Source organism: Stenella coeruleoalba, assembly GCF_951394435.1.
Source record: "Stenella coeruleoalba genome assembly, chromosome: 19".
Taxonomy (NCBI): domain Eukaryota; kingdom Metazoa; phylum Chordata; class Mammalia; order Artiodactyla; family Delphinidae; genus Stenella; species Stenella coeruleoalba.
Genome location: NC_137165.1, coordinates 12,208,738 through 12,234,795, shown reverse-complemented (window position 1 = coordinate 12,234,795; position 26,058 = coordinate 12,208,738). Strand labels below are relative to the sequence as shown.

The window sequence follows — 26,058 nt, the reverse complement described above, 5'->3', positions numbered from 1 at the left end:
TTTGCTGAGATGGGAAGCCCAGGGAGGGGCAGGTGGGGAGAAGGAAGGGCGGGTGGGAATGGGAATGAGTCCTTTTTTTTTTTTTTTTTTTTTGGCTGCCCCATGGGGTTTGCGGGATCTTAGTTCCCTGACCAGGGACTGAACCCACGCCCTCTGCAGTGAAAGCACCGAGTCCTAACCACTGGACCGCCAGAGAAGTCCCCTTTTCTGTTTTGTTTTTGTTTGGTTGGTTTTGACTTTTTTTTTTTTTTTTTTTTGGTGAGTCCATTTTTAGACGTGGCAACTTTGCGATGCCTGTGTTGAATAAACAGCCGAGCCTGGAGCTTCGCGGAGAGCACGGGGCAGATGGGTGCCCCGCCAGATTATTTATAGCCATGGGACTAGATCACTCACTTAGGGATGGAGCACAGAAGCTCTGAAATTAATAGTAATAATAGCAGCCACCACTGAGCACCGTGCTAAATACTTTGCATAGATCCTCTCAGTCCTCATAACTCTCTGAGGTAGGTGCACTGTTATTCCCATTTATAGATAAGAAAATTGGGACTTAGAAATTCTGTCCAAGGGCACACCGTTAAGTGCAAGTTGAGGTTCAAACCCAGCTGCGCAGAGCCGGCGCCCTTAACCATGCACTTACTCCCTCCCCTCAGTGCCTGGTGTCTTCTCGAGGTCACTTAGGGCGGGATAACTGGGTGAAGCTGCCAGAGCAGACCCCTACCGGAGCACAGCCGCCCGGCCCAGAGCGCCCACAGCGATGTCAGCAAGGCCGTCGCCACTGAAATCTAAGCCGCCTGCCACCGACGTGCCGAAGTACTGCAGTCCTGGGGCCACCACTGAGGCTCTGATCCTCTGGATCGAGAAACACAAGGTGTCAGCGAGGGAAAGGGGTTTCCTTTTGGTTTAATTCAATCAGCAGATTAGCCTTTGTCCCCACCCCAGGGAGCCATCAGCTGAGGAACTGGGAAGAAAACGTCAAGGTTCTCCCAGGGAGGCTTGAAGGGGGGTGGGGCTTGACAGGGAGAGTAAGGACAGCAGGGGGTGGGGAAGAGTAGGGTCGTCCCAGGAAACAGTCAGGGGTCAGTGCAGTGGGCACAGGGAGTCCTGGGCACAAGCAGTCCTCATGTGGGGCTGAGGCGAGGGTGGCTCTGAACTACATTTCAGAAACACCACTGAAGCACAGGGTGGAAGATGGGGAAGAGGAAGGAGCCAGGGCAGGGGTGGTGGGGATGGAGAGGAGGGGCTGGATTTGGGAGACAGCAGGATCTTTAGGAGGCAGAGGCTGATGCGTTGAGCTGAGGTCCGGGATTAGCCCGGGTTTCTGCTGTGAGCAGTGGAGGGGTAGGGCTCAGAGGAGCAGCAGGTCTAGGGGGAAGAGGATGCTTTCAGTTGGGCATCCTGAGAGTGAGATGCTGGAGGCCATCCAGGTGAGGGGCTCAGGAGCAGCTGGACACACAGGACTGAAGCTTGGAGAGAAGCTGCAGCTGGATGTGAGTGAAAGTGCCCATAAAAGATGGAGCGTGGAAGCTGGCAATGGATTCCTGGGGGGTGAGAGCTAGGCCTGGGGTGGGGGGAGGGGTTGGGTGGGAGACAGGAGGCAGAGAAGGGACAGAGAGAGGAAAGAGGATCTGAGGCAGGTCCATGGTCAGGAATGCCAAAGAAGGAGGGAGTCACAGGTCAGGAAAGTACATGGATGTTGCCACAACCTCTAGCCCCACTGGAAGGGTCTGAGGTGAGAACCTCCAAGTGACTTCTGTCCTTCAACCCTCTGGGACCTGCCTGGCACTTAGGACTGGAGCTGGCTTGGGTCTCAGGCCATCATATCTGGGGAAGGTCAGAGTCCCAGAGTAGAGGCAAGAGAGAGCCCTGCGGATCACCTGTGGCTGGCTGGTAGCGAGGTCAACCAGCTGGTTGGTAGAGCGTCCATTGTAGATGTACACGCTGCCGAAGCCTACACCATCATCTGCCCCGAAGTCTTCCAGGGGCGCCCCGATGGCCACATCTGTGAGCTCATCCTGACTGATATCCCCCACTGTCGCCATGGCAAAGCCAAATCGCGCATAAGTTAACCTGGGGTGGCCACTCAGCGTGCGTACCAAGGAGAAGGAACCATCCTGTGAGGCAGAGAGGCAGCTCAGCCCTCAAGACAGGGATGCGGGGTGCCCACCCCACTGCCACCCCAGGGAGCATGCTCAAGGACTTGTTGATTCTGATTCTCCAGCAGGGAGGGAGCCTGTGGCTCAGAAGAGGCAAGAGACCTTCCCAAGTCTGCACAGTGAGTGAGTGGTGAAGCTGGAGTCCTCCTGCCTTGCAGTCCAGGACCAAGAGCTGCAACCCTCTGCTCCCATGATTGGGGTACTGGGCTGGCGATCAGGAGGCCTGGCTTCTCGCCTTGGCTCCACCACACACTTGCTCTGTAAACTGAAGCAAGTCTCCACATCACTGAGCCTCAGTTTTCTCATCTGTAAAATGGGAGTAACAGCTACCTCCCATAGTTACTGTGAGAAACAAGTGAGATCACAGACAGGATGTGCTTTGTCAACCGTGCAGCTATTTGCGATGTCATCATCCTCAACATGAGATGATGGGGTGGGGAACGTAAGAAAGTGGGGGAGGGGACGGAGGGAAGCAGTCGCCCCACCAGGCTGCCATCCACCCTGAGCTCCCCATCTCCGCCCTCTGGTGCAAGGCAGGGCCGGGGCGCTCCCAGCCTCTGTCACCTCGGCCCCAGGCCGAGCAGCCACAGCCTCGGCCAGCTTGCGAAGATGGCGACTGTCCCACCTGCTCGTTCACACGGTACATGTAGACTCTGCCCTCCTCGCCTTGCACGTGGTAAAACGGGGCGGCCACCAGCAACAAGTCTGTGGTCCCATCCATGTCGACGTCCACAGGGCACAGCTCAGAGCCAAAATAGGACCCCATCTACAGGCCAGAGGGAACGCAGCTCACAGGGAGTGCCGGGGAGGCAGCCGCCACCACCAGAGCCCTCAGCAACGCTAGGCCTCTGCTCCTGCTCTTCCTGGGCCACCAGCTTCGGGTCAGACCAGATCAATGTGTTCACCAGAATAACACAGGAGACTGGGTGAACAGCCTGACCCCCCACGATGAGGGAAACCAGCTGGCGCTCAGACACGCAGAGCCGGGGCAGAGGCTGAGTTCTGAGACCTGAGTTCTGCCCAGGCTGGGTCCCCAACCCACTGTGTGCCCTGGAGCCCACCCCTTTCCCTCGGGGACCTCCAGATCCCTATCTGTAGTAACGGGGGCGGGGGTCCTTCTCCAGCAGTACCTGCTCGCCCTCCAGCACTGGTACAAAGTTGGTCTCTTTGCTCTCCTTCCGGAGCTCAAACACAGCCCCTTGCTGCTTGTGCTGTGGAGCCCCTGCCACATAGGAGAGGCCACAGGCCTTGTGCAGCACCGCCACCGAGTAACCTGGCGGGGGGATGTGGAACTGTGATCAGGATCTCCCACTGGGCCACTCCTGTGCCCCGCCCCCCTTCCGAGCCAGGACTTCGAAGTAGCTTGGGCAGGGAGGCAAACATGGAGAGACTATCTTCCTCATCCTTTTAAAATCGTCAGCGGTGGCTCCACTTACCCACGCGGCTGCTCACACACGTGTGTCCCACTATACAGATGGGACAGACACACACGATCATACACACAGCTTCACTCAAAACACACTCCACGCACGTTCATCACAAACGCAGTGCATGAAGACTGAGGAGGGGTGAAGGGGCACCCACCGCCATTACTAATGGAGAGGCTCTACCTCCCTAGGCAGCTGCCAGGACCTGGCGCTTTGGTACCAAGCAGGCCTAATGCTCAGCCTCAGGCTCCCTAAGTGGGGCCCCTCCCTCGGTCCACGTGACCGACCTGGGCCCTCCCCAGCTAGGAAGTGCACTGCAGCCTGTGTCCCTGTACAGGCCCCGCCCACACCCAGGTAGCCTCCAGGCCCCGCCCTCACCCAGGTAGCTGTACTGCACAGCCTTGGCATCCACCGCCGTCTGGTTCAGGAAGCGGCCCTTGCGGCTGCTCATGTTGTAGAACAGCGTGCCCCCCGACCAGTCGAAGGCCCCTACAGCACCGAGCAGCACCTGCCCCTGCAGGGGACAAGGGTGGGCGGCCATCTGAGCGGGAGGGACCCAGGGCCAGCCAGGGTGGCGTCGGGTCTACCTGCCAGCACAGCAAACCTTGCAGGGGGGATGAGGGGCATTCAGTGCACCCGGCCAGAGACGTAGGAGGAAGGCGAGAGGCAGACACTGGGTTCCTGCCTTGTACCCATGACCCTGTCAGGGCAGCTGTCCCTCCAGTACCAGCAACCCCTGGGGCAGAAATACAACCCAGGGCCCAGATGTTGAGCATTTAAAAAAGTATGACTGAGGGACTTCCCTGGTGCCACAGTGGTTAAGAATCCGCTTGCCAATGCAGGGGACACAGGTTCAAGCCCTGGTCCAGGAAGATCCCACATCCCGCAGAGCAACTAAGCCAGTGCGCCACAACTACTGAGCCTGCGCTCTAGAGCCTGTGAGCCACAAATAGTGAGCCCTCGTGCCACAATTATTGAAGCCTGCATGCCTAGAGCCCGTGCTCCGCAAGAGAATCCCCCACTCTCTGCAACTAGAGAAAGCCCACGTGCAGCAACGAAGACCCAACACAGCCAAAAATAAATAAATTAAAATAAATTTTAAAAAAAAAGTACGACTGAGCAAAATGGGGCTCATGTCCTCCAAGTCTGCACAGCCTGAGTCTGGCACCCAAGGCCCACCTGTGTCGAGTGATGTGCTAACCGTGTTTCCACCACATGCAAGGCCCGTCTGTGGGGAACAGGGCCTCTGGTGGGGAGAAGTACCCGGCTTGGTAGGCAAGCCCACCCAGGGCTGGGTGTTACCAGTCTGTGTTAAGGAAGCTGCTTAATCCTTGAGCGCAGGACAAAATTACCTCCTGTTATAAACAGGGCCACTCTCTCCTCGACCTCAAAGGTCCAGGTTAGGGCGAGCACACAGAAGTGTTTTCCTTTGTCCTAAAATGGCTCTTTCATGGGACTTCCCTGGTGGTCCAGTGGTTAAGACTTTGCCTTCCAATGCAGGGCATGCAGGTTTGATCCCGGGTTGGGGAGCTAAGATCCCACATGCCTCGGGGCCAAAAAACCAAAATATATAAAACAGAAGCAATATTGTAACAAATTCAATAAAGACTTTAAAAATGGTTCACATCAAAAAATCTCTATGAAAACAAAAATCTCAAATTGGCTCCTTCAGAGGCCGCACCACAGGGCACTGAGAGCCAGGGGACCCTGAGTCCCTGGGAGTCACTGGGGCCCCTCCTCTGTGGAGAGCCTGCCTGGTGCTGAGTCGGCCACGTACCTCGTCCAGGATCTGGGCGCTGAACCCGACCTGTGCCAGCTGGTAGTGGAGGGCATCTCCGACCGTGCCTGGAAGCCAAGAAGCCCAGTGAGACTGCTGTGGGCCAAGGTGAAGGGAGAAACCAAGTCGGGGAAGGGTCCGGCTTGGCCTCTTCCCAGAGGGAAGGAGGTTCTGGTAGGGTGGGACGAGCATCAGGTTGGAGTAGAGATCCGGGTCCTGCTTGAGCAGCTGCTGGCACCATAGCTGGGAAGAGGGCCATCCCCTCCCTCTTCCTGGGCCTCAGTTTCCTCACCTGGGAGCTCCTGGGAGCAGGAATCATGCCCCAGTCACCCTTCTTCCTCCAGCACCAGAAAGAGCTTCTCATCAGAGTTTCATGGAATTTGGGGGAAGTGAGGAAGGCTGGGGATATTGTTGCCTTTTTAGAGATGGAACAGCTGAGGCTCAGAGAGGTGACAGGAGTTGCCAGAGTGCCACATGGAGGGAGGACAGGAGTAGGGCTGGAGCGTGGGCCTCGGGCCTCCTGCTGAATGCCGAGGGGGCTGCCACACAGGGGTGGCCAGGGACCTGGAGCCTCACCTTCCACGCTAATGATGCTCTGCTGCAGTTTGCTCAGCAGCCCATCCAGCGCTGCGTAGTTGGTCACCTTGAAGGCGTGGTCCTCATCGGGGTCCGAGGCGATCAGCTTCAGCTCATTGTACGCCCTAGTTTTATTAAATGCATCTCCCACCTGCACAGAGGCCCTGGGTCAGTGGGCCAGCACCGCGAGGGCTCTCCAGGCCTCCTTCTTTCCCTGCTCCCTGTTCTCCCACACACTCTACGTGTGTTTTCCTGAACACACCAGCTCCTCACCCCTGCCCACGCTATTCCCTCTGCCTGCAGAGCCCTTCCCGCCTCCCCTGTGCCCCACGTCAGCTACTCCTCTTTGTCCTCCGAGACTCAGCTCAGCACCCGCTCCTCCTGGAACCTTCCCTGACATCCCTCCTGTGGGCTCCCAGGGTGTCCACTGCTCTCCCCATCACTGCTGGGCGAGGGAGCTGTGACCACCACTGGGAAATGAGCCGTCTGCGGGGAAGACCCTGAGTGGGGTGGGGAGTGCGGGGTGCATGGGACACGGGGGCTGAAAGAAGAGAAGTTGGTGAGTGTTTGTGAGTGCAGCAGGGTTTGGGTACGCTGCTTACTGAAGCCCTTCTAGGAGCCCTGGCTTCTCCCCACCCCAGGCTGCACAGGGTCACGAGGTACCCCCAGCACCTAGTTCTTACCCCAATGGCAAAGCGCTCAACACCTTGCATCTTTGTGGAGTCGATGACAGTTGTGAGGTTGAGGGGGTCCCCGAATATGTCCCCATCAGTGAGCACCACCATGACCTTGGATGCCTTTTCTCTGGAGCCATGGCTTGGTGTGAAGATGTTGTCTCTAAATCGGGGAGAGTAAAGGGAAAGAACTTTGCCAAAGGGATGACTGAGCCCTGGGGAGATTTTATTCACTGACCTGTTTTAGAATTGAAGAGGGTTAAGGAGCCCTCCTGGGAGAACAAAGGCCCAAAGAGGGGTGGTGATGTCCCTGGGTACACAGCTGCGCGGGTGGAGGTGAGGCTGCAACACAGGTGTTCTTACCCCTCACCTGCTCCCAATAGAAAGGTGCTGGACAGCTAGAGAAAGCCAGTGCGCAGCAACAAAGACCCGATGCAGCCAAAAATAAGTCAATAAATAAATTTATTTTTAAAAAAAGAAAAAGAAAGGTGCTGGACAGCACTGGAGTCCATTCCTCGTGTGTATGTGTGGGAATAATAATGATATTAAAAACAGTGGCTAAGATTTACATAGAACTTAGATGCCAGGCACTCTGGTATGCACCGTACATATTTTAAGGCAAGTACTACTATTATTATTATTATTATTATTAATCATTATTACTGGCCACGCCTTGCGGCTTGCAGGATCTTAGTTCCCCGACCAGGGACTGAACTCTGGCCTCAGCAGTGAAAGCGCCAAGTCCTAACCACTGGACTACCAGGGAATTCCCTATTATTCTCATTTTAAAAGTGAGAAAATTGAGGCTTCCCTGGTGGCGCAGTGGTTGAGAGTCCGCCTGCCGATGCAGGGGACGCGGGTTCGTGCCCCGGTCCGGGAAGATCCCACATGCCGCGGAGCAGCTGGGCCCGTGAGCCATGGCCGCTGAGCCTGCGTGTCCGGAGCCTGTGCTCCGCAACGGGAGAGGCTACAGCAGTGAGAGGCCCGCGTACGGCAAAAAAAAAAAAAAAAAAAAAAAAAAAAAGTGAGAAAATTGAAGCACAGAGCGGTTAGGCAACTCGCCCAAGGTCTCACGAGTACAAACTGTAGCTGGGATTGAACCCAGGGAGCCTGCCCACTAAGCCCCTCTGATAAGCACCGTGCCCTACTGCTGCTCGCAGGAGGAGTCTTTGGAAGAATTTTTGGAGGACTGTCTTGGGGCGTCATCTATCAGCCAAGGCTGGGTTGGAAGACCTCACAGTGTCCCCTTTCAGCCAAGGAAGAGCCTGAACCCTGACCCTCTCCTCTACACAGTCTGTCCAGCCACCTTCTCCAGGTAGGACGCCTCAGAGCCTCTGGGCGGGGCCGTGGACTGGCACTCAGCAGGTGGACAGGTAATTCTGTTGCCCTCACACTCACAGGACATGCTGCATGGCAGAGGCAGTCTTGGTGACACTCCCCACTTGAGTGATGTTCCGGACTCTGGCGAGAGACGCTGTAACGTCTTGGCTGTCCTGAAGGTCAAGCTCTGTCTGGATGACTTCCCCATACTGCACCAGGGCAAAGTTGCACTGCAGGGGCGGGGCCGAGAGGGAAGGAGTTTGGCAGAGTTGCCCAAGGCCACCCTTGCCCCTTAGATGGCTCCGCCTGGAAGCAGTGGAAGAATCCACTCATTCCTCCTAGTTTCTGGGCAGGAGGAAATACTCAGGCAGAGGGAAATCTCTAAGCCAGTGGGGGTGGAGGAAGGTATGATAGTAATGGCTCCCAGTGAATCACAGACTTCTCCTCGAATCCATGTCCCTGTGTAGTCCCCCTCTTCCACACTGACTCCGGGATAGGCCAGGTGACTTGCTTTGGCCAATGGGACATCAGCAAATGTGATATAATCAGAGGTTTGGAAAGTGCTTGCCATGAAAGAGTTGGGCTGGGCTGCTGGAGACATGTGGTCCAGACAAGCAAGGGCATCTTAGGGTCTAGTCAAACAACCAGATGTCTGCAGCTACAGGAATAACTCTAGGCAAGACCAGCAAAAGAACCACCCAGCTGAGCCCAGACCGAACAGCTGACCCATAGAAGGAGAGCAGATCGCTGGTGGATGTTTTGAGATGGTTTGTTCCCAGCGGTAGATAACACACAAGCTGTGTGAGTCCAACCCTTAGGGAAGCCCACCTCAAAGCACTTCTCATAGATGTTCTTCATCATGTTGGAGATGAAGTCTTTAGCTCTCTGGAAGTCTGGGGGATCGATGCTTCCTGAGCCATCCAGGATGATGGCGATCTCGGTGCCTGGGCCAAGACAGGGAACAGGTCAGGAGTGGGCTTGGCATCTGGGGCAGGAGTGAGGGCAACTCGTCCTGCCCTGAAGGGCACCCACCCAGCTCAAGCCCTGAGGGCTCAGTTCAGGGAGGGCATCGGTGCCACTCCCAAGAGTGAAGCCTTGTCTCAGAGGCAGAGAGAGAGCCCGAACCTGCTCAGGCTCTGACTTGCTGCGTGAGTCACTCCCAGCACCCCCACTCTCTGGGCCTCAGTTTTCCCAGCTGTAAGATGGAGAGAGACAGGGCTGGGACTGGCCAGGCCTGTAGAATCCAGCCACTGCTCTCCATCTCTTGGACCTAGGCACACCTCAGCCCTGGAGGTCTCCAGCCTAGGGAGTCAGCTCTGACAGCCCTGGGAGCGACCAGATTTGCCTCTTCTCACCAGCTGCCTCCTCGTCCTCGTCCTCTGTCTCCTTCTCCTCCACCTTCAATTCCCGGCGCAGCCTGGCTGTGTTCTCCGTGCTGCCTTTTTTATTCCTGGAGCAGTCTCCAGCATCCACAGGGGCATCAGGGTCCAGTAATTTTTCTTTAAAAAGTACACGTGGAAGAGCTCCGAGTCAGATGGCCTCCTCGTTCACCTCCAGGTAAGCCTGCTCTTAGCTCTGCCCTGGTTCCTTCACATGGGGCCTAAGCCTGCCTTGCCCTCTCCGGGCCTCTGTGTCCCTCTGCATCTACCACGGGCTGGCGCCTCTTCTTGCAGACCCCAGGATATCCCTTCAGAGCTGTCCAACGAGGGTCCAGTCCTTACCAAGGTCGGAGAAGTAGACCTGGGCACGGGGACGGAGGTCAGGGGCCAGCAGGATGCAGTTGCCTGTGAGCTCTGAGCTGAGGCTCTGGGGCCACCGGGTCGTCACTTGAATGCAGATCTAGAGGAGGGGGAGAAAGGAGGGGAAAGCCCGGGTCACCCCCAGCCCAGGCCCCCTCGTCACAGCCACATCCACACCCCCACGTCAGAATCCAGTGGCTCAACCAGGCAGGGGACGCAGGAACAGAGTGCTCACCCCTCACCAGGGGTAGGAGTCGCTGCCAGGGTCAGTGTGCTGGGTCACACGGAGTACCCAGCTCAGAGCCGCTGTCAGCCCTGGGGCTGCTGGGGATACAGCTGGGCTCAGCCCTGAGAATAACACGCCAGTCAGGACTGGTATCCACCACGGTCAACCACAGGGGTAGCACCAGCTCCCCAAGGCCCTCCACCCTCCCTCGCCACGCATACTCACCAAAACACCATGGTGGTTCCGGACAACTGTCACTCCACGGTACCTCCCCTTTGGGATGGGGACATTCTCTGAAACAGTGAGGCCCAGGTAAGGAGGGAGGAATGCTGGGAGGCAACCCAGGAGCCAAGGTCAGAGGGCACAGGGCCATCTTGGTCAAAGCCCCATGAGGAAGAGCTGGCCACTCAGAGCAACCTCTAGAAGCTAGATGCGGGGGGCCTTCAAGGACAGGCCTCTCTCCCAGGCTCATTTGGCGTCTCATTCAACATATGCCCCGTGATGTCTGCTCTGTGCCCAGCCTGTGACAGATGGTGATAGGGATCCAGAAACATTGAGACCTGGTGCTGGTCGTCCAGGGGCCCCTGGGCTGCTGGGCAGCTGGCAGGTGTGTGCAGCACCAGGGAGGAATGGCAAGAGGCTGGGGGACTGGCCCTAGAATCCAATGAACTCTCCCCTCTCCAAGTCCTGTCTCTGGGGAATCTTACTGCCCCACATCCCCAGGGGCAGAAGTGTAGCTCCTTCCCCTCCCACCCCACTGTGGGCCTCAGGACACTTGCATTTCTGAGTCCCAGGATCACTCAGTCACCCTGCCGGACCGTGTGCCCTTCTGATGCAGAGATGGAGGCTGTTCAACACAGCGCCTCCCACAGAGACCAGCACTCCACCTGACACGGCCCAATGGTCGTCAGCAAAGTGGGCCTTCAGTTGGGCTGGGCAGGATGGGAGGAGTTTGGTCAACGAGCGAATTAGGTCCATTCCTTTGTTCATTCAAACAGCATTATTGAGCACCTAATATATGGCAGACCCCATGCTAGGCGCTAGGATGGCCACAGTTAGATTGCAGGGGCGCGGGGCGGGGGTGGGTTCCATTGAGGCGTGGTGAGTTGCGGTAGGTTGGGTTTTGGAATTGGGTGGAGTTGGGTTTGCATCCGTGGTGCTGCTCAGATGCGTGACCTTAGTCATAGTGGAAACCAAAGGACTTCTCTGAACTGTAGCTTTCCCTTCTGTAAAATAGTGTGGTTTTAAGGATTAAAAGTCCGCGAACCACTTAGCAGAGCGTCAGGTGACTCTGTAAGCACTCCATCCATTTTAGGTTTCATTTTTGTTGTTAGGATTGGGTCCGGAAAGGTGGGCTGGGGGTTAGGGTTGGGTGGGGATGGGATTGGGCACCAGATGGAAGGCTTGCTGTGGCTGGTGGTGGAGGCTAGGGTGGAGAGACTGGAATGGTTGGGCTGGATGAGTGGGATTCCTAGAAAGGAGGTCCTGGGAGCATTCCCGGGAGCAGGGGCTGACTTACCTACTGGCTGGCAATGGAGCTCATCCTGAATGAGGGAACACTGATACAGGGGCCTTGCCGTCCTGCTGGTCCTGGGGCTGGTTACCAGGAGCCTGAGCGAAAGAGTCGGCAGCAAAGTTGAGCTGGTCAGCGATTCCCCTTTCCTCCCTACCTGCCCAGACACAGTCCTTCCATTCCAGGCCCACAGACCCACAGGTTCCCTGTGGGGAAAACTATGGAGAAGACCAGACCTGGAAAGGCGGGCAGGCTCCCAGCCCAGGATGGTGGATCTGCCTTACGAGGGAGGCATGGGCTCAACCTTTGCACAGCTCCAGGCAGGAAATGGCTAAATGCATCCCCTCTCTGCCTGCTGGCCCACCCTGACAGAAATGGGGTGATATTGGTGGTAAATAAACACTCGCTGCTCTTTGATGGCGGTGGGGGGAACCAGGAAGCCACCAGCAGCACAGTTGCTTCTGCTGGGGACAGAAGCCTTCCTTCTGTTGCCTTCCTAGTGGCTGCAAGGGCGCCTGCCCCACCTGGCCCCAGTGACAGCACTTCCTGAGAAGAGCACACTTGTGCCCCTCTCCTAGGGGCAGGTCAGAACTGGAGGTTCTGGGCCCCTCAGCCTGGTTAAGGCAGCCTCAGGAGACGCGATTCCCAATGGCAAACTCTGCCCCCTGCCCAGGGAGACAGCAGAGAGCCAGCGTCAGCCTAAACATTCCGTGTGCATGCTGCCCAGGGAGGATCAGGGCTGCCCCGAGACAGGGAGAGAGCTCCCCATCCTAGGAGCTGTGAGTAGGGGGTGTTGGGGAAGGGGCCCGAGGCTGAGCTTGGTAACACTGAACCAAGTCCAAGGTTTTATGCTGAGGGCAGTAGGCAGCCACGGAGGACTTTATAAAGGGGAAGCTTTATAAAGGGGAAGCTTTATAAAGGGGATGAGACAGGTCATGATGAGTTCCAGTGGTTTGGGGGCCAGGAACGAGGTCATGTTTCCACTTCCTCATCTCCCGTTACTTGACATTTAAAAAAAATATGAAATGTATCATTCACTTATCTCCATGGGTGACAGGATAATAATAAAATCTACACCTGTGTGTGTGCCCTACGCAGCTTACCCCAGCCCAAGCTGACTTCCACCCCTGACGGGTCCTGTCAAGGTCAGCGGTGGTCCACACATCGTCAGATCCAAGGGACACCTTTCTGCCCTCATCTTCCTCAACCTCTCAACAGCCCGGGGCAAAAGTAACCGTCTCTCCCTTGAACCACTTTCTTTTTGGTTCCCCTGACCTCTCTCACTACTCCTTCTCAAACTCCTTTGCTTGCTCATTCACTGTCTGACTTCTAAATGTCACTGGTGTCCCGGGGCTGGGTCCCTGTTTTCCTCGCCCACACACTCTCCCTGGTGATTGATCCCCCCTCCAATCCCTGGCTTCCGTACACCTATCAATGCTGACATTCCCACCTTTATATCTGCAATGCTAGCATCCCTCCACCAGAAGCCAGACCAGCGCAGCTCTAGAAAGCAGAATAATGACCTGCCCCGCCCAGAGAAGTCCATGTCCTAACCCCCAGAGCCCAGGAATACGCTACTTTTTATGGCAAAAGGGACTTCGTAGATTAAGCTAAAGATCTTGTGCTGGGGAATTTATACTGGATTATCTGGGTAGGTCCAATGTAATCACGAGGGTCCTTATCAGACCCTTTAAAAATGGAGGAAGGGGCCACAAGCCAAGGAATGCAGGCAGCGCCTAGAACCCAAAGGAAGTGAGGAAACAGATCCTCCCCTTGAGGCTCTAGAAGGAACACAGCCCTGCTAATGCCTTGATCTCAGCTCAGTAAGACCCTCTTTGGACATCTGACCTCTAAAACTGTAAGATAGTCATTTGTGCTGTTTTAAGCCACTAAGTATGTGATGAATTGTTACAGCAGCCCTAGGAAACTAATAAATAAACAACTGCCCATTGTCTAATAGGCATCTCAAACTTAGAACGTTCGAAACAGAACTATGGTCTTGCTCTCCATCGCCTGAACTGAACCGTTCCATCTTCCCTGACACGATACATGGCACCACCAACCACTATGTTCTGAAGTCCAAAGCCTGGGGGCACCCTTGCTTCGTCTTTTCACTCATCCCCTTCATCAAATCCATCAGTAAACCCTGTTGGTTCTTCCTCCAAACTATATCTAGAGAACATCTCTTCTCTCTGTTTCCCCTGCCACCATCATCTTGCCTGGTGTGTAGTAATAGCCCCCTGTTATTTTTTTCTGTTGTTTGTTTTTTAAATTTGCTCTTGGGACTTCCCTGGTGGTCCAGTGGGTAAGACTCTGAGCTCCCAATGCAGCGGGTCCGGGTTCGATCCCTGGTCAGGGAACTAGATCTCACATGCATGCCGCAGCAAAGATCCTACGTGCCTCAGCTAAGACCGGCGCAGGCAAATAAGTAAATAATAAATAAATATTTGTTTAAATAAAATAAAATAAATGTACCCTTGTAGATTACACCACGTCACTGCCCTGTTTCAGCTGCCTCCCGTGCACTTAGGTGAAGAGTCCATAGCCCTTGCTGCAGCCCACGGGGCCCTGCACCATCTAGCACCTCCCCACCGCTGAGACTCCCCTCCTGCTCCTTTGCTCTCCAAGCTCTAGCCCCGCACTGGCTGGCTTCCGTTCCTAGGCTGCCCCCAGCTCTTTCCCGGCTTGGGCCCTCTGCCTTGCTGCGCCCCCTCTCTCCCCAACCTGGCTCATTCTCATTCCTTGGCCTCGCTTAACTGTCACCTCCTCACAAATGCTTTCTCCAACCAGCCTCACCTCACAACCCAGTTACTCTGCTCTGCATCGTCCCATTTATTTCCTTCCCAGAACTTGTCCCCGTTTGATAGCATCCTGTTTACTTCTTTACTGTTTATTATCAGTCTCTCCCCCTAGACTCTAAGTTCCCCAAGGAAACTTACAGTCTACGGGGAGAGGAGCTTGGTAACAGTGAACCAAGTCCAAGACCTCACAAGTTCCCCAAGTTCCCCTTGCCTCTCGTTTGCCATGTTATTTCCAGCACCTGGAACAGTGGCTGGCACAGAGCAGGGGTTTGGTAAACATCTGTTAAATGACGACTGAACAACAGCCGAGGCAGCACATGAGGGGGCTAATCTGGGGCAAGTCTGAGGGGCAGAGACCCACGTGCAGCTGAGCTCTGTAGGCTTGCAGCTGAGCCCCTAAATTAGGTCGCCTGCTCAACAACTTTGCCTCTTTCCACAGACCCCTCCCAGCCTGAGCCTCAGCCCTGGGCCCAGCACCTTATTCTCTGCTCCCCCGTAAAGGTGGGCTCAGAACTGGGATCCAACCCAGCCAACGTCTTGGTGGGGTAGGTGCAGGCCTGGAATAGCCTCAGCTCTCCTTCCTCCTTTAGGCCTCGGCCCAAGCTGTTTCTTCCGCTTGCAATGCCTTTCAGCTCCTTTTCCTGCAGAACAATCTTCCCAAGTACCAGCTCCTCAGGAAGCCTTCCCAAAAGAAGGAGCACCTTGACCCCCTCCAAGCCCGCCAGGAAGCCCTCACTACTGGACACCTACACTTATCCCTGGCTTTTGTTCCCACCTAGACTGTGAGTTCTTGAGAGACCACCACGTACAGCTGCACAGGCTGTTCACTGCAGAACCCAAGGTTGCCACCCATATCACAGTCACGCAATGCCGGGGGCCCGGGGCCCCGTCTGAGCTGCCTCTGCCGCCCGCTCCTTTAACCACCTCCACCATGGTGGGTGGTCTCTTGATCTCCAGGTTTACCGACTGAGTGGCTGGCAAACTAAACTATAACTGAGCTCACCATCAGCTGACAGCCCCAGGGACCCTATCACACCTGGGCTGAGTGCAGCCCAGCTCCTGGCTTCACCCAGCTGTAACTCATCTCTGTCCTCAGAGTCTATTCCCATACCGCCCAGGGGGAAGGCCTTCGTTATATTCCACTCCACCCCGCTGCAGCGGCCAAGTCCATGATGCTGCCAGCCCTGGCTGTTACAACTTATGTAGAAACAACATGAGGGAGAGAGAGGCACGTGTGGTCCTTGCATGAGGAGCCCAGCCTGTTCCTCTGCGGCCGGGGTGGCCAGAAGCGCGTTTCCTGCCCTGTGCGGCAGCCCGTGGTCTCAGGCTCCAGGGTTTGAGGCAGGAACCCAGAGGTGCCTCCCACCACATCCTTCCCCGCTGCACGTTCAAACCCGTGAGACCCTCTCTGCTTCAGCAGGTGTCCCGGGAGGTTTCCTTGGGCCCAGGTGGGCTCTTCCCCCCACCCCTGGGGGGCTCGGAGCCTTCTGCTCTGGGTACTTCAAAGTCCCCTCTTCCACTGTGGCGTTTCAGCTTGGCTTTTTTTTTTAAATATATACATTTATTAATTTTATTTATTAATTTTTGGCTGTGTTGGGTCTTCGTTGCTGCACGTGGGCTTTCTCTAGTTGCGGCGAGTGGGGGCCACTCCTCGCTGAGGTGCCCGGGCTTCTCATTGCAGTGGCTTGTCTTGTTGCGGAGCACAGGCTCTAGGCACGTGGGCTTCAGTAGTTGTGGCACGTGGGCTCCACAGTTGTGGCTCACAGGCTCCAGAGCGCAGGCTCAGTAGTTGTGGCGCACGGGCTTAGTTGCTCCACCGCATGCGGGATCTTCCCAGACCAGGGCTCGAAAAGGTGTCCCCCGCGTTGGCAGGCGGATTCCCAACCACTGCGCCACCAGGGAAGCCCTTGGCTTGGCTTCTGAGGGAGGGGGGTTAAAGTCTGTTGGGTCTGAAGCTGGAGTGGTGAGGGCCCTGCTGGGGTACTGGAGGGAGGGGGCTCGGCAGGAGATGGTCACAGCATGGCCGAAACCCGGCCTCGACCTTGATGAGTGCGGGGAGTGCAGGACGCTCACACACTGCAAACTTTGTGAAAACTGAATGCTGACCCAGCGTAGAAGCCACGATCCAGCAATTCCACTGCTGGGCACCCTGTGCCTAATAAAAAGAAGTGCATTCACCCAGTGAAAGAAAGTGCAGAGCTGGGCCGGGGGTGGGAGCGGGGGTTAACTCTCGCCTGGGATGTGTGCGGAAGGGAGCACACGGCTGCAGGGGGCTTATGCGAGGCTGGTCCTGTTCTGCCTCGATCTGGACGCTGCTTACGTGGGTGGCTCACTTTGTGAACATTCACTGAGCGGCACTCTGATGACGTGCAGTTTTCTGTGCAATAGTGCAGCAATAGAACTTTATCAAGACAAAACACAGCAATGCTTACCTTTAATTCTTCCTGGAACCAGAACATTCCTAACCACCTTCTCACCGCGCTTCAAGCCTTTCAGGCTCCCCAAACCTTTGTGCCGGCTGACAAAGCACGGCCCACCTCCCCCATCCAATGTCTCATCACGCTCAGTTTCAGCCACCGACACCTTCCCAGCCCCCGCACCTGGCTCAGGCTGGCTTCCAGACTTCTGACCAAGCAGCTCTCAGACCCGATTCCCCCTCCCATGCCTTCTCACACTAATTCCTACTCAGCCCCTAAGTCCCAGTGTCAAGGTACATCCTTTGGCTGAAGGACACACGTGCCTCTATGTCCCCAACGCACCCTGGACGTCCCCACAGAGCAGTCTTCACTCCTCCTGTCATCGACCAACTCGTCTGTTTCCCACAAGAGCCTGGGAGCTCCATGAGGGCATGGACTGTCTCCCTTAGTATCTTATCCCCCTAGCTTTGCCTGGCACTGAGTAGATGCTCCAAAAATACTGATGAAGGAATGAAAGAGTGAATGGGCCCTGCCCTCACCACTTAAATCTAATGGTCACCAGCCTCTTCACTGGACAGTGAGGAAATCAAGCATAGGGTCCGAGCCCGCTTGGCTGGCGTGGCCATGGCCCAAGTCCGGGGCTATGAGGCTGCCTCGGGAGCCACCACTGCCCACCCATCTGCTACCAAACAGAGCTCCACTCAGCCAGGAGCCCTGAGTGCCTCACCTGACTCTGCCCCAAAGCTATCTGGACCCTGGGCTCGTGGCTCAGGGTTGCCGGGTCTGAAGGAAACTCCTCACCGTGGACCAGAAGCAAAGCAAAGCAGCGGCAGGTGAGGGGTGGGGTAGGGAACCAGCCAGGGGCAGCTGGGCAGTGGAGCAAGCACAGAAAGAGCCCTGCCACGAACAGGACAGGGAGAGGAAGGGCTGCTCTAGAGTAAGGGAGACTAAAGAGATACAGCCACGATACGCAACACAGGAACTCTGACTGAACCCTGGCTTCAAAATGAGCAGCTCTAAACGTCATCTTGGTGACAACAGGGGACGTTGGAGTGTGTGTCGTGACCCTTCACTGCAGAACTTCTCCTAAAAGCAAAGACATGTCCCTAAACAGCACACCACCACTACCTCCATCTGAGAGAATCTACATTTGATTTACTTGCTTATTGTCTATTTCCCCCGAGCATAAGGATTTGTGTCTGCTTTGCTCACCACTGTTCCCTCAGGGCCTGGCACAGAGAAGTCGTTATTGTATAAATGCTTGCGGAGTGAATGGCCATGGTATAAATAATTCTACAACTTGCCTTTTTCATTTTACAATGTGTTTCGAGACTGATCCGGTTCATAACCACTGCACTCAATTCGTTCATTTTACCTGCTTTCAGTGTCGCATTGTATGATTCACACCTCATGTCTTCCATTTTTCCGACGATGCTTATTTCAAAACAATGTCCCAGTCAATATCTCTAGGTGTGCCCCAAAAGTTCCCTAGGGTTGGTATCTGCGGGTGGAATCACTGAATCAAGGGCCGCCTGCATCCTCAGCTCTACCTGATACGGCAAAATGATTCTCCCAGGTGGTTATACCAACTCACATTCCTACAAGTTCCTGTTTCACCACATCCTTACCAGCAGAAGGCTATCAGACTTAAAATGTTTTACTTATCTAATGGGTGGGTACAGATGAGAAGTTTAAAATACAAAGTAATGCGTATTGATCTTAAATTTGGCCAGAAATTGTGCCAAACACTTTACGTGCATGAACTCAAATACTCTTTGCAACAACCCTGTGAGGTAGGAAAATAATCACCCCCACTGCAGAGATGAGAAACTGAGGCCGGGGGTTGCATGCCTTGCTATAAATACAGAGCAAAGCTGTCACCGAATCACGGCGACCAGATGCACAGCCTCCTCATAACCACCACGCCCGCCTGCCTCATATTTTCCATTTAAAGGAAATATTTTCCGTCACTGTCCAAAACTTCTATGTTGAGCACGTTACTTTTGTAACAGACAAAAGAGCCTTGATAAACTTTAAAAGTTTTTTAGCCTCCCCTCCCCCACCCCCGGAGAGGCCAGGGTGAGGAGAGGGGCCAGGGCTGGGAGAACAGGCCCTGAGCTAACGGCCTCTCCCCTGCACGCCCTTCTGAAAGGGGGTTCTCCCCAGGCTGGGGTGTGGGGTGCCGAGGGCTTGTCTGGGGGCCTTCTCAGGCTCCCCGAGGACTCATCAGTCCTCACACACCCCGCCCCGCGCGCCAGGCCCCACTCACCAGGTCTGGTTGGTGCTGGAGTCCTGATGCAGAAGTGAGCTGAGCACGTAGGGGACTCCCTTGGGAGTCACCCAGGTCTGGACCATGTCCACATTGAAGGTGGCCAGGGGAGCCAGGCCTGAAGAGAAAAAAAGAACATTTAACAAAAGAGGCACCATTATTCCATCACATCCTGCATTGCCACTATCCCCATTTTACAGATGAGGAAAGCAAGACTCCCAAGGATTTTTTTTTGGATGAACCACATGGCATGTGGGATCTTAGTTCCCTGACCAGGGATCAAACCCATGCCCCATGCAGTGGAAGTGCGGAATCTTAACCACTGGACCACCAGGGAAGTCCCCCCGCTACCAAGAACCTTTTTTCCATGGGAATAAGACTGGAATGCAGGCGTGTCTGACCCAGAGACCCTGGTCCTCCCACTAAACCAAGCTGTGTTGGCACCAAGACCCCCTCCTCCAGGAGGCCTTCCTTGGTTCTGTCCCAGAGCACTTGCTACCTTCTCAGGCCTCCCACTGTGCACTTTCTATACCTGCCACGGAGCACATGCTCTATACCTGCCACGGAGCACATGCTCATCACCGTGTCATGTACCAAAGTTAAAATAGACTACGGGCCCCAGGGTGAGGGTCTGCATACATTCTGTCTACGTACCTGCCCATCAAGTGACCCAAGAGAAAACACATGTCCTCAAAAATACCTCAGAAAAAGAATGTTTATAGCAGCTTTATTTGTAACAGTCCCAAACTGGAAACAACCCAAATGTCCATCAACTGGGGAATCGATAAACTGACATATTCAGACAATGGAATACTACGCAGGAGTAAAAAGGAACGAACAATTGACACACACAGCAAGATGGGTGAATCATGAATATCATTATGCTCAGTGAAAGAAGTCTTACATAAAAGAGTATCTACTGTATGATTCCATTTATATGCTGCTCTAGAACCAGCAAAACTAATCTATAGCAAAAGAAAATATTGCCTGGGCTAATGTGGGATGGGGATTAACTGGGAAGGAGCAGAAAGGAGCTTCCTGGGGTGATGGAAATATCCTATATCTCTATAGGAGTTTGGATTACAAAGGTGTGCATTGCCAAAAATACATCAAATGGTCCACTTAAAATTTGTGTGTTTCACTGTAGGTAAATTTTACCTCAAAAAAAGAACTATAAGGAAACATTGAACTCTAGTTGATATGTATGATGAAATGCTTAGGGATGAAGTGTGCTGATGTCTGCAATTTACATTGAAATGCTTCAAAATATAAGACGGCTTGATGGACGGATAGATGAATATATATGGATGGATGTTTATATATAGATGGATATAAATAAACATATTTTTATATATGTCAATTACAATTGTCAACATTTTGTTATATTTGCACTATCACACACATATTTTACATACACGTAATATACAAAAATACATATATTGTAAAATCTATACATTGTAAAATCTAAGTGTTGTATGTGGTTGTCCACTGCACAAGTTTTTCAAATTTTCTGTACGTTTGAAATTCTTCACTAAAAATTTTGGGGGGAAAATTGATACAGACAGATTGTCCCCCAAAGAGGCTGCACCAATTCATATTCCAACAACAGAATGGAAGGCCTATTTCCTCACAGCACCTCTTGAGCAGACTGTGCGGACCTCCTCATCCTTGTTTTAAAAGAGTATCTCAACATTTTGTTCCCAAACTATTTTTTAGGGCTTCCCTGGTGGCACGGTGGTTAAGAATCCGCCTGCCAATGCAGGGGACACGGGTTTGAGTCCTGGTCCAGGAAGATCCCACATGCCGCGAAGCAACTAAGCCCGTGCACCACAGCTACTGAGCCTGTGCTCTAGAGCCCGCGAGCCACAACTACTGAAGCCCACGTGCCACAACTACTGATCCCGTGTGCCACAACTACTGAAGCCCGCGTGCCCCAATTACTGAACCCGCGTGCCACAACTACTGAACCCACGTGCCACAACTACTGAAGCCCACGCGTGCCAAGAGCCCATGTTCCGCAACAAGAGGAGCCACTGCAATGAGAAGCCTGCGCACCTCAAGGAAGAACAGCCCCCGCTCGCCGCAACTAGAGAAAGCCTGCATGCAGCAACGAAGCCTCAACACACAGCCAAAAAAAAATTAATTAAATAAAATTTTTTTAAAAGCCTAGCTCTTTAAAAAAAAAGAAAATTTGAAAAAAAAAACTATTTTTAAATTATGAGTAAAGTCAATCCTCTTATTATAAGTTTGTTTCCTGCTTATTCATATACATTATCCATTTTTATGAGGTCTTTATTGTTTTCTTACTAATTTATAAGAGCTTTTTGTCCAAAAGAAATTGTCAATGTGTTAGAGACTCTTTCTCACTTAGCTCTTTGTTTGACTGGCTTATATTTTTCCCCACATCTACATTTATTATGTAGTCAAATTATGTTTCCTGTATGACTCGAGTTTTGTGTCACGCTTCCCCACTCAGAGATTATATAATTCACTCACGTTTTCTTCGATATTTTCTTTGTTTCATTTCTTATGCTTTAGTCTTTGATTCATCTAGACTTTATTTTTGCATATATCCAGCTTTACTTTTTCTCCCCCCAAAATGCAATTGTCTCAATATTACTTCTCAAATAGCTCATATTATCCCTGCAGATTTGAAATACCACCTTTATCATTCTCAGAATTCTCATGTGCGTTTTGGCGTCTCCAGGGACTCAGTTCTGCCCCATTGACCTTACTGTCTCCTGCTTGGACACATTCATTAGTCTCCTGACCTTTCTCTTCCAAGACTTCTCCCTCTGGGTACATCCTTTCCGTACCAGTTGCCAGAAAGAATTTTTAAAAGCATGCTACTCCACTGCTTAAAATTCTAACTTCTTGGAAATTAAGCAATGTACTTCTAAATAACCTAGGGCCAAAGATAAAATCATAATGGAAACTTTAAAGTATTTTGAACTGAATGAGATTAACATAGCACAAATCAAAACTTGTGTGATACAGTTAAAACAGTGTTTAGAGGAAACGCAGAGCCTTAAATGCATATGCTAAAAAAAAATTTAAAAAAAAAGAGAGGCTGAAAACCGGTTATCTAATATTCCATCTCAAAAAGCTAAACGAATAGCAAATCAAGCCCAGAGAGAATACAGGAAGAAATAAAGACATGAGCATGTATCAGTGAAATAGAAAACTAACCTACAGTAGGGAAAATCAACAAAGCTAAAGTTTGGTTTTTAGAAAGAGTAATATAACTGATAAAAACCCCTAGCAACACTGATCAAGGAAAAAAAAAAGGCAAACACATAAATTACCAATATGAATGAAAAGAGGACATCAGAACAGAGCCTAAGACATTTATGAAATAATAAGAGGATAGTATATACAACTTTATGCCAGTAAGCTTGACAATTTAGGTGAAAAGGACAGATTCTTTGAAAAGTAAATTTACCAAAACTGACAAAAGAAGTGAAATCTGAATAATCCCAAATTTTAAAAACTGAATCCATTAACTCCAGGCCCAGATGGCTTCACTAGTGAGCTCTCCCAAACACGTAAAGAAGCAGTACCAATCTTACATGAACTGTTCCAGAGAAGAGAAAATGAGAGAACACTTTCCAATCATTTTGTGGGGCCAGCATGACATTGCTATTAGCACCTGACAAGAGCGACACATGAAAGGAAAATTAGCCATCTCTCTCTCTAACGTAGATGCAATACTGCTAAACAAAACATTAGCAAATCAAACCCAGGGGTATATAGAAAGCATAATACCTTACAACCAAGTGGAGTTTATTTCAGGAATGCAAGAGAGGTGTGACATTCGAAAAGAATCAATTTATTTATCACGTGAACAGAAAAAAGAGGAGAAAAAAAAATCATATGATCATTATGATAGATGCTGAAAAAGGTATTTGATAAAATACAATACTGATTTGTAATTTAAAAAATTCATAGCAAACTAGGAATAGAAGGGAATGTCTTTAATCAAGAATATCCACAAAAATCCTTCAGCAAACATCATTCTTTTTCTTTAATTTTTATTTTTTTTTAAATTTTTGGCCATACCATGCAGCACGCGGGATCTTAGTTCCGCAACCAGGGATAGAACCCGCACCCCCTGCGGTGGAAGTGCAGAGTCTTAACCACTGGACTGCCAGAGTTATTTTATTTTTTTAAATTTTTTTATTTTATGCCACGCAGCTTGTAGGATCTCATTACCCCGAACAGGGATTGAACCCATGCCCTCGGCAGTGAAAGCATGGAGTCCTAACCGACCACTGGACCACCAGGGAATTCCCAACATCATTCTTATTGGTGAGTTATTGAAAGCTTTCCCCCTAAAATCAGAAATGAAACAGGGATGCTCACTCATACCACCTCTATTCAACATTTTACTGGAGGTTTTACAGAAGTAAGAAAAAAGAAAAATACAGAGCACAAAGATTAAAAAGGAAAAAAATAAAACTGTCATTATTTGCAGATGACATGATTAAGTAGATTGAAAAATCCAACAGATCCACAAACATTGAGAATTAATAAGTGCCCTGAGCAAGGTCACGGGATACAGAGGCAAAATACAAAGAACCATTGTATTTCTATGAACCATCAATGATCAAATGAAGAATGAAAAATTTTAAAAGACGCCGTTAACAAAAGCCATAAAAAAATCAAATGTCTAAGAGTAACTCTAACTAGACATATGCAAAACCTCTACACTAAGAACTATTAAAAGATTGGGAGAGATTAAAGATCTAAAATGAAGGAACAGATGATGTTCATGAATTAGAAGATTCCGTGTTGTTGTCAGTTATCACTATATTGATCTATAGCTTCAATACAACCACAATCAACATCCTAGCACATTATTGGGGGAAGGGTGATGTTCACAAGCCAACTTTAAAAATTTATATGAAAATGCAAAGGGCAAGAATATTCAGGCACTCCTGAAGAAGAGTAACAAAATTTGGGGACTTTTCATTTATCAAGATTATTATAAATTTATAGTTATTAAAACAGAATTATATTGGCACAAGGATAGAAAATAGACCAATGGGACAGGGAGTCCAGAAACATATGGGCACCTGATTTATGACAAAGGTGACAGTGAGGAACAGTGGTGAAAGAATGCTCTTTTAAATAAATGGTGCTGGGTCACTTGGATATCAATATTGCAAAAAAAATTAATCTTGACTCTTCTCTCACATCATACACAAAAAGTCAGTTCCTGATGAACTGAAGATTTAAATGTCGACTTAGATAGACCAAATATCTAAATATGAAAAATGAAACAATGAAGCTTTTAAGAGAAAACAAAGGACCTTGGGGTAGACAGATATTTTTTAAACAGGACACAAAAAACACTAGCTCTAAAGGAAAGAATTGATAAGCTGAACTTCATTAAACTTAAGAACTTCTGTTTATCAAAAGACATCATTAAGAATGAAGAGGCAAGCCACGGAGAGAGAGAAGATGTTTGCAATACAAGTATCTGACAAAAGATTCCTATCAGAATCTGTAGAGTTCCTACAGATCAATAAGAAAGAGTCATGTAAGCCAACAGAAAAAGGACATTTCACAGAAGAGATTATCCAAATAGCCAGCAATCATATGAGAAGGCACCATTAGACTTCACAGGAAGGCAGACTGAGATCACCATGTGATACCACTACACAACCACCAGAAAGGCTAAAATGAAAAAGAAAATACCAAGTGCTGACAATGAACCCTCACATACTGCTGGTGGGAATGTCAATCGGTACAATCACTTCAGAAAACCGTTTGGTAGTTATCAACTAAAGCTGAGCACATGCATAGCTCATAACCCAGCAATCCTACCCTAAGGCAAAAACCCAACAGAAATGTGTTCATATGTTCACAAAAAGACACGTACAAGAAGTTTCATAGCCTCGCTATTCATAACAACCCCAACCTGGAACAACCCCGATATCCATCAACAGGAGAAAAAATATGCTGTGGTATATTCCCCAATGGAATACTCTACAGCAATGAAAATAATCAACAACAAGGTGGGTTGGAGCTCATAAATACAGGAGCAAAACAGAACATACTGTATAATTCCATTTACACAGAGTTCAAAACAGGCAAACTAATCCATGGTATCAGACGTCAGGAGAGTGGTTACTCTTGGGGGTAAGGTAATAACTGGAGGGGGCCATGGGAGGTACTTCTGGGATGTTGGGAATGTCCTCTGTTTCTTGAAATTGGTATCAGCATGTGGATTTGATTTAATCTGAAAATTCACTGATCTGAATTTGCCCATTTTTGCATGTGTTGTCTTCAAAAAGGTTTACATTAAAAAATAATAATTGTGGGGAGCGGGGAGGGATAAATTAGGAGTTTGGGATTAACAGATACACACCACTATATATAAAATAGGTAAACAACAAGGATTTACTGGATAGCACAGGGAGCTATGTTCAATATCTTGTAATAACCTATAATTAAAAGAATATGAAAAGAATATATATGTATATGCATGTATGTATAACGGGATCACTTTGCTGTATGCCTGAAACTAGCACAGTATTGTAAATCAACTACAGTTCAATAAAGAAATAATAATTGCAAGTGTCTGAAGCACACTGAATACACAAAAATTCCAGGGGTTCATAATGATACTAAAAAGACAGAGAGAAAACAAAAACAAATCAAAACACTGCATTTTTCACCCTTGGAAGGAATGACGGCATTATGCCCTTACTCTGAAAATTGACTATTAAAGGGAAAGCATTAAGCCACTTTCTTGCCTTTCCTGTATGCGCTGCATTTCAGGGTCACCAAATGGTCCTAGTTGACGAGAAAAAGCTCTTTACAGAAGAATCGTTACTAATGAATGCGGAAGGAATAATAGAACCATAAAAACACAATTTTGCAAGTCATAACGAAATACAATTAATTCAGGCCACGATCATCAATGGATAAAACTACTTAGATGAAATTTTGATAGAGCACTTCACAATTAGGCTGACCCCCCCCCCCGACCCCAGCCCACTAGTTCATCTCAGTGCCGCTAAGAGTGGGCCCCCCAGGCATGTGTGCCTTTTAGTGTGACCCCCTGGGAAGAATACTGGGGCCCAAGACGCTGCATTTCTAACAGCTCCCATGTGATGCCCAGGCTGCCAGTCATCAGACCACACTGAGAAGCAACTCTC

At 50.8% G+C, this 26,058-nt stretch overlaps 1 protein-coding gene across 2 annotated transcripts in view; it reads right to left on the bottom strand.

Moving 5' to 3' along the window:
• Positions 1 to 26,058, bottom strand: part of ITGAE (integrin subunit alpha E) — a 69,405-nt gene that overhangs the window by 26,882 nt on the left and 16,465 nt on the right. For both annotated transcript variants that reach the window (XM_079903622.1, XM_079903623.1), the window contains exons 2-16: positions 18,893 to 19,010; positions 11,412 to 11,503; positions 10,118 to 10,185; positions 9,649 to 9,766; positions 9,283 to 9,426; positions 8,756 to 8,871; positions 8,006 to 8,157; positions 6,617 to 6,770; positions 5,934 to 6,084; positions 5,358 to 5,425; positions 3,959 to 4,094; positions 3,284 to 3,426; positions 2,779 to 2,919; positions 1,875 to 2,111; positions 719 to 849 (exon numbers count right to left, since the gene is read on the bottom strand). In XM_079903622.1, coding sequence (XP_079759748.1) covers positions 719 to 849; positions 1,875 to 2,111; positions 2,779 to 2,919; positions 3,284 to 3,426; positions 3,959 to 4,094; positions 5,358 to 5,425; positions 5,934 to 6,084; positions 6,617 to 6,770; positions 8,006 to 8,157; positions 8,756 to 8,871; positions 9,283 to 9,426; positions 9,649 to 9,766; positions 10,118 to 10,185; positions 11,412 to 11,503; positions 18,893 to 19,010 — 1,969 coding nt within the window. The remainder of the gene's footprint in view (positions 1 to 718; positions 850 to 1,874; positions 2,112 to 2,778; positions 2,920 to 3,283; positions 3,427 to 3,958; positions 4,095 to 5,357; positions 5,426 to 5,933; positions 6,085 to 6,616; positions 6,771 to 8,005; positions 8,158 to 8,755; positions 8,872 to 9,282; positions 9,427 to 9,648; positions 9,767 to 10,117; positions 10,186 to 11,411; positions 11,504 to 18,892; positions 19,011 to 26,058) is intronic.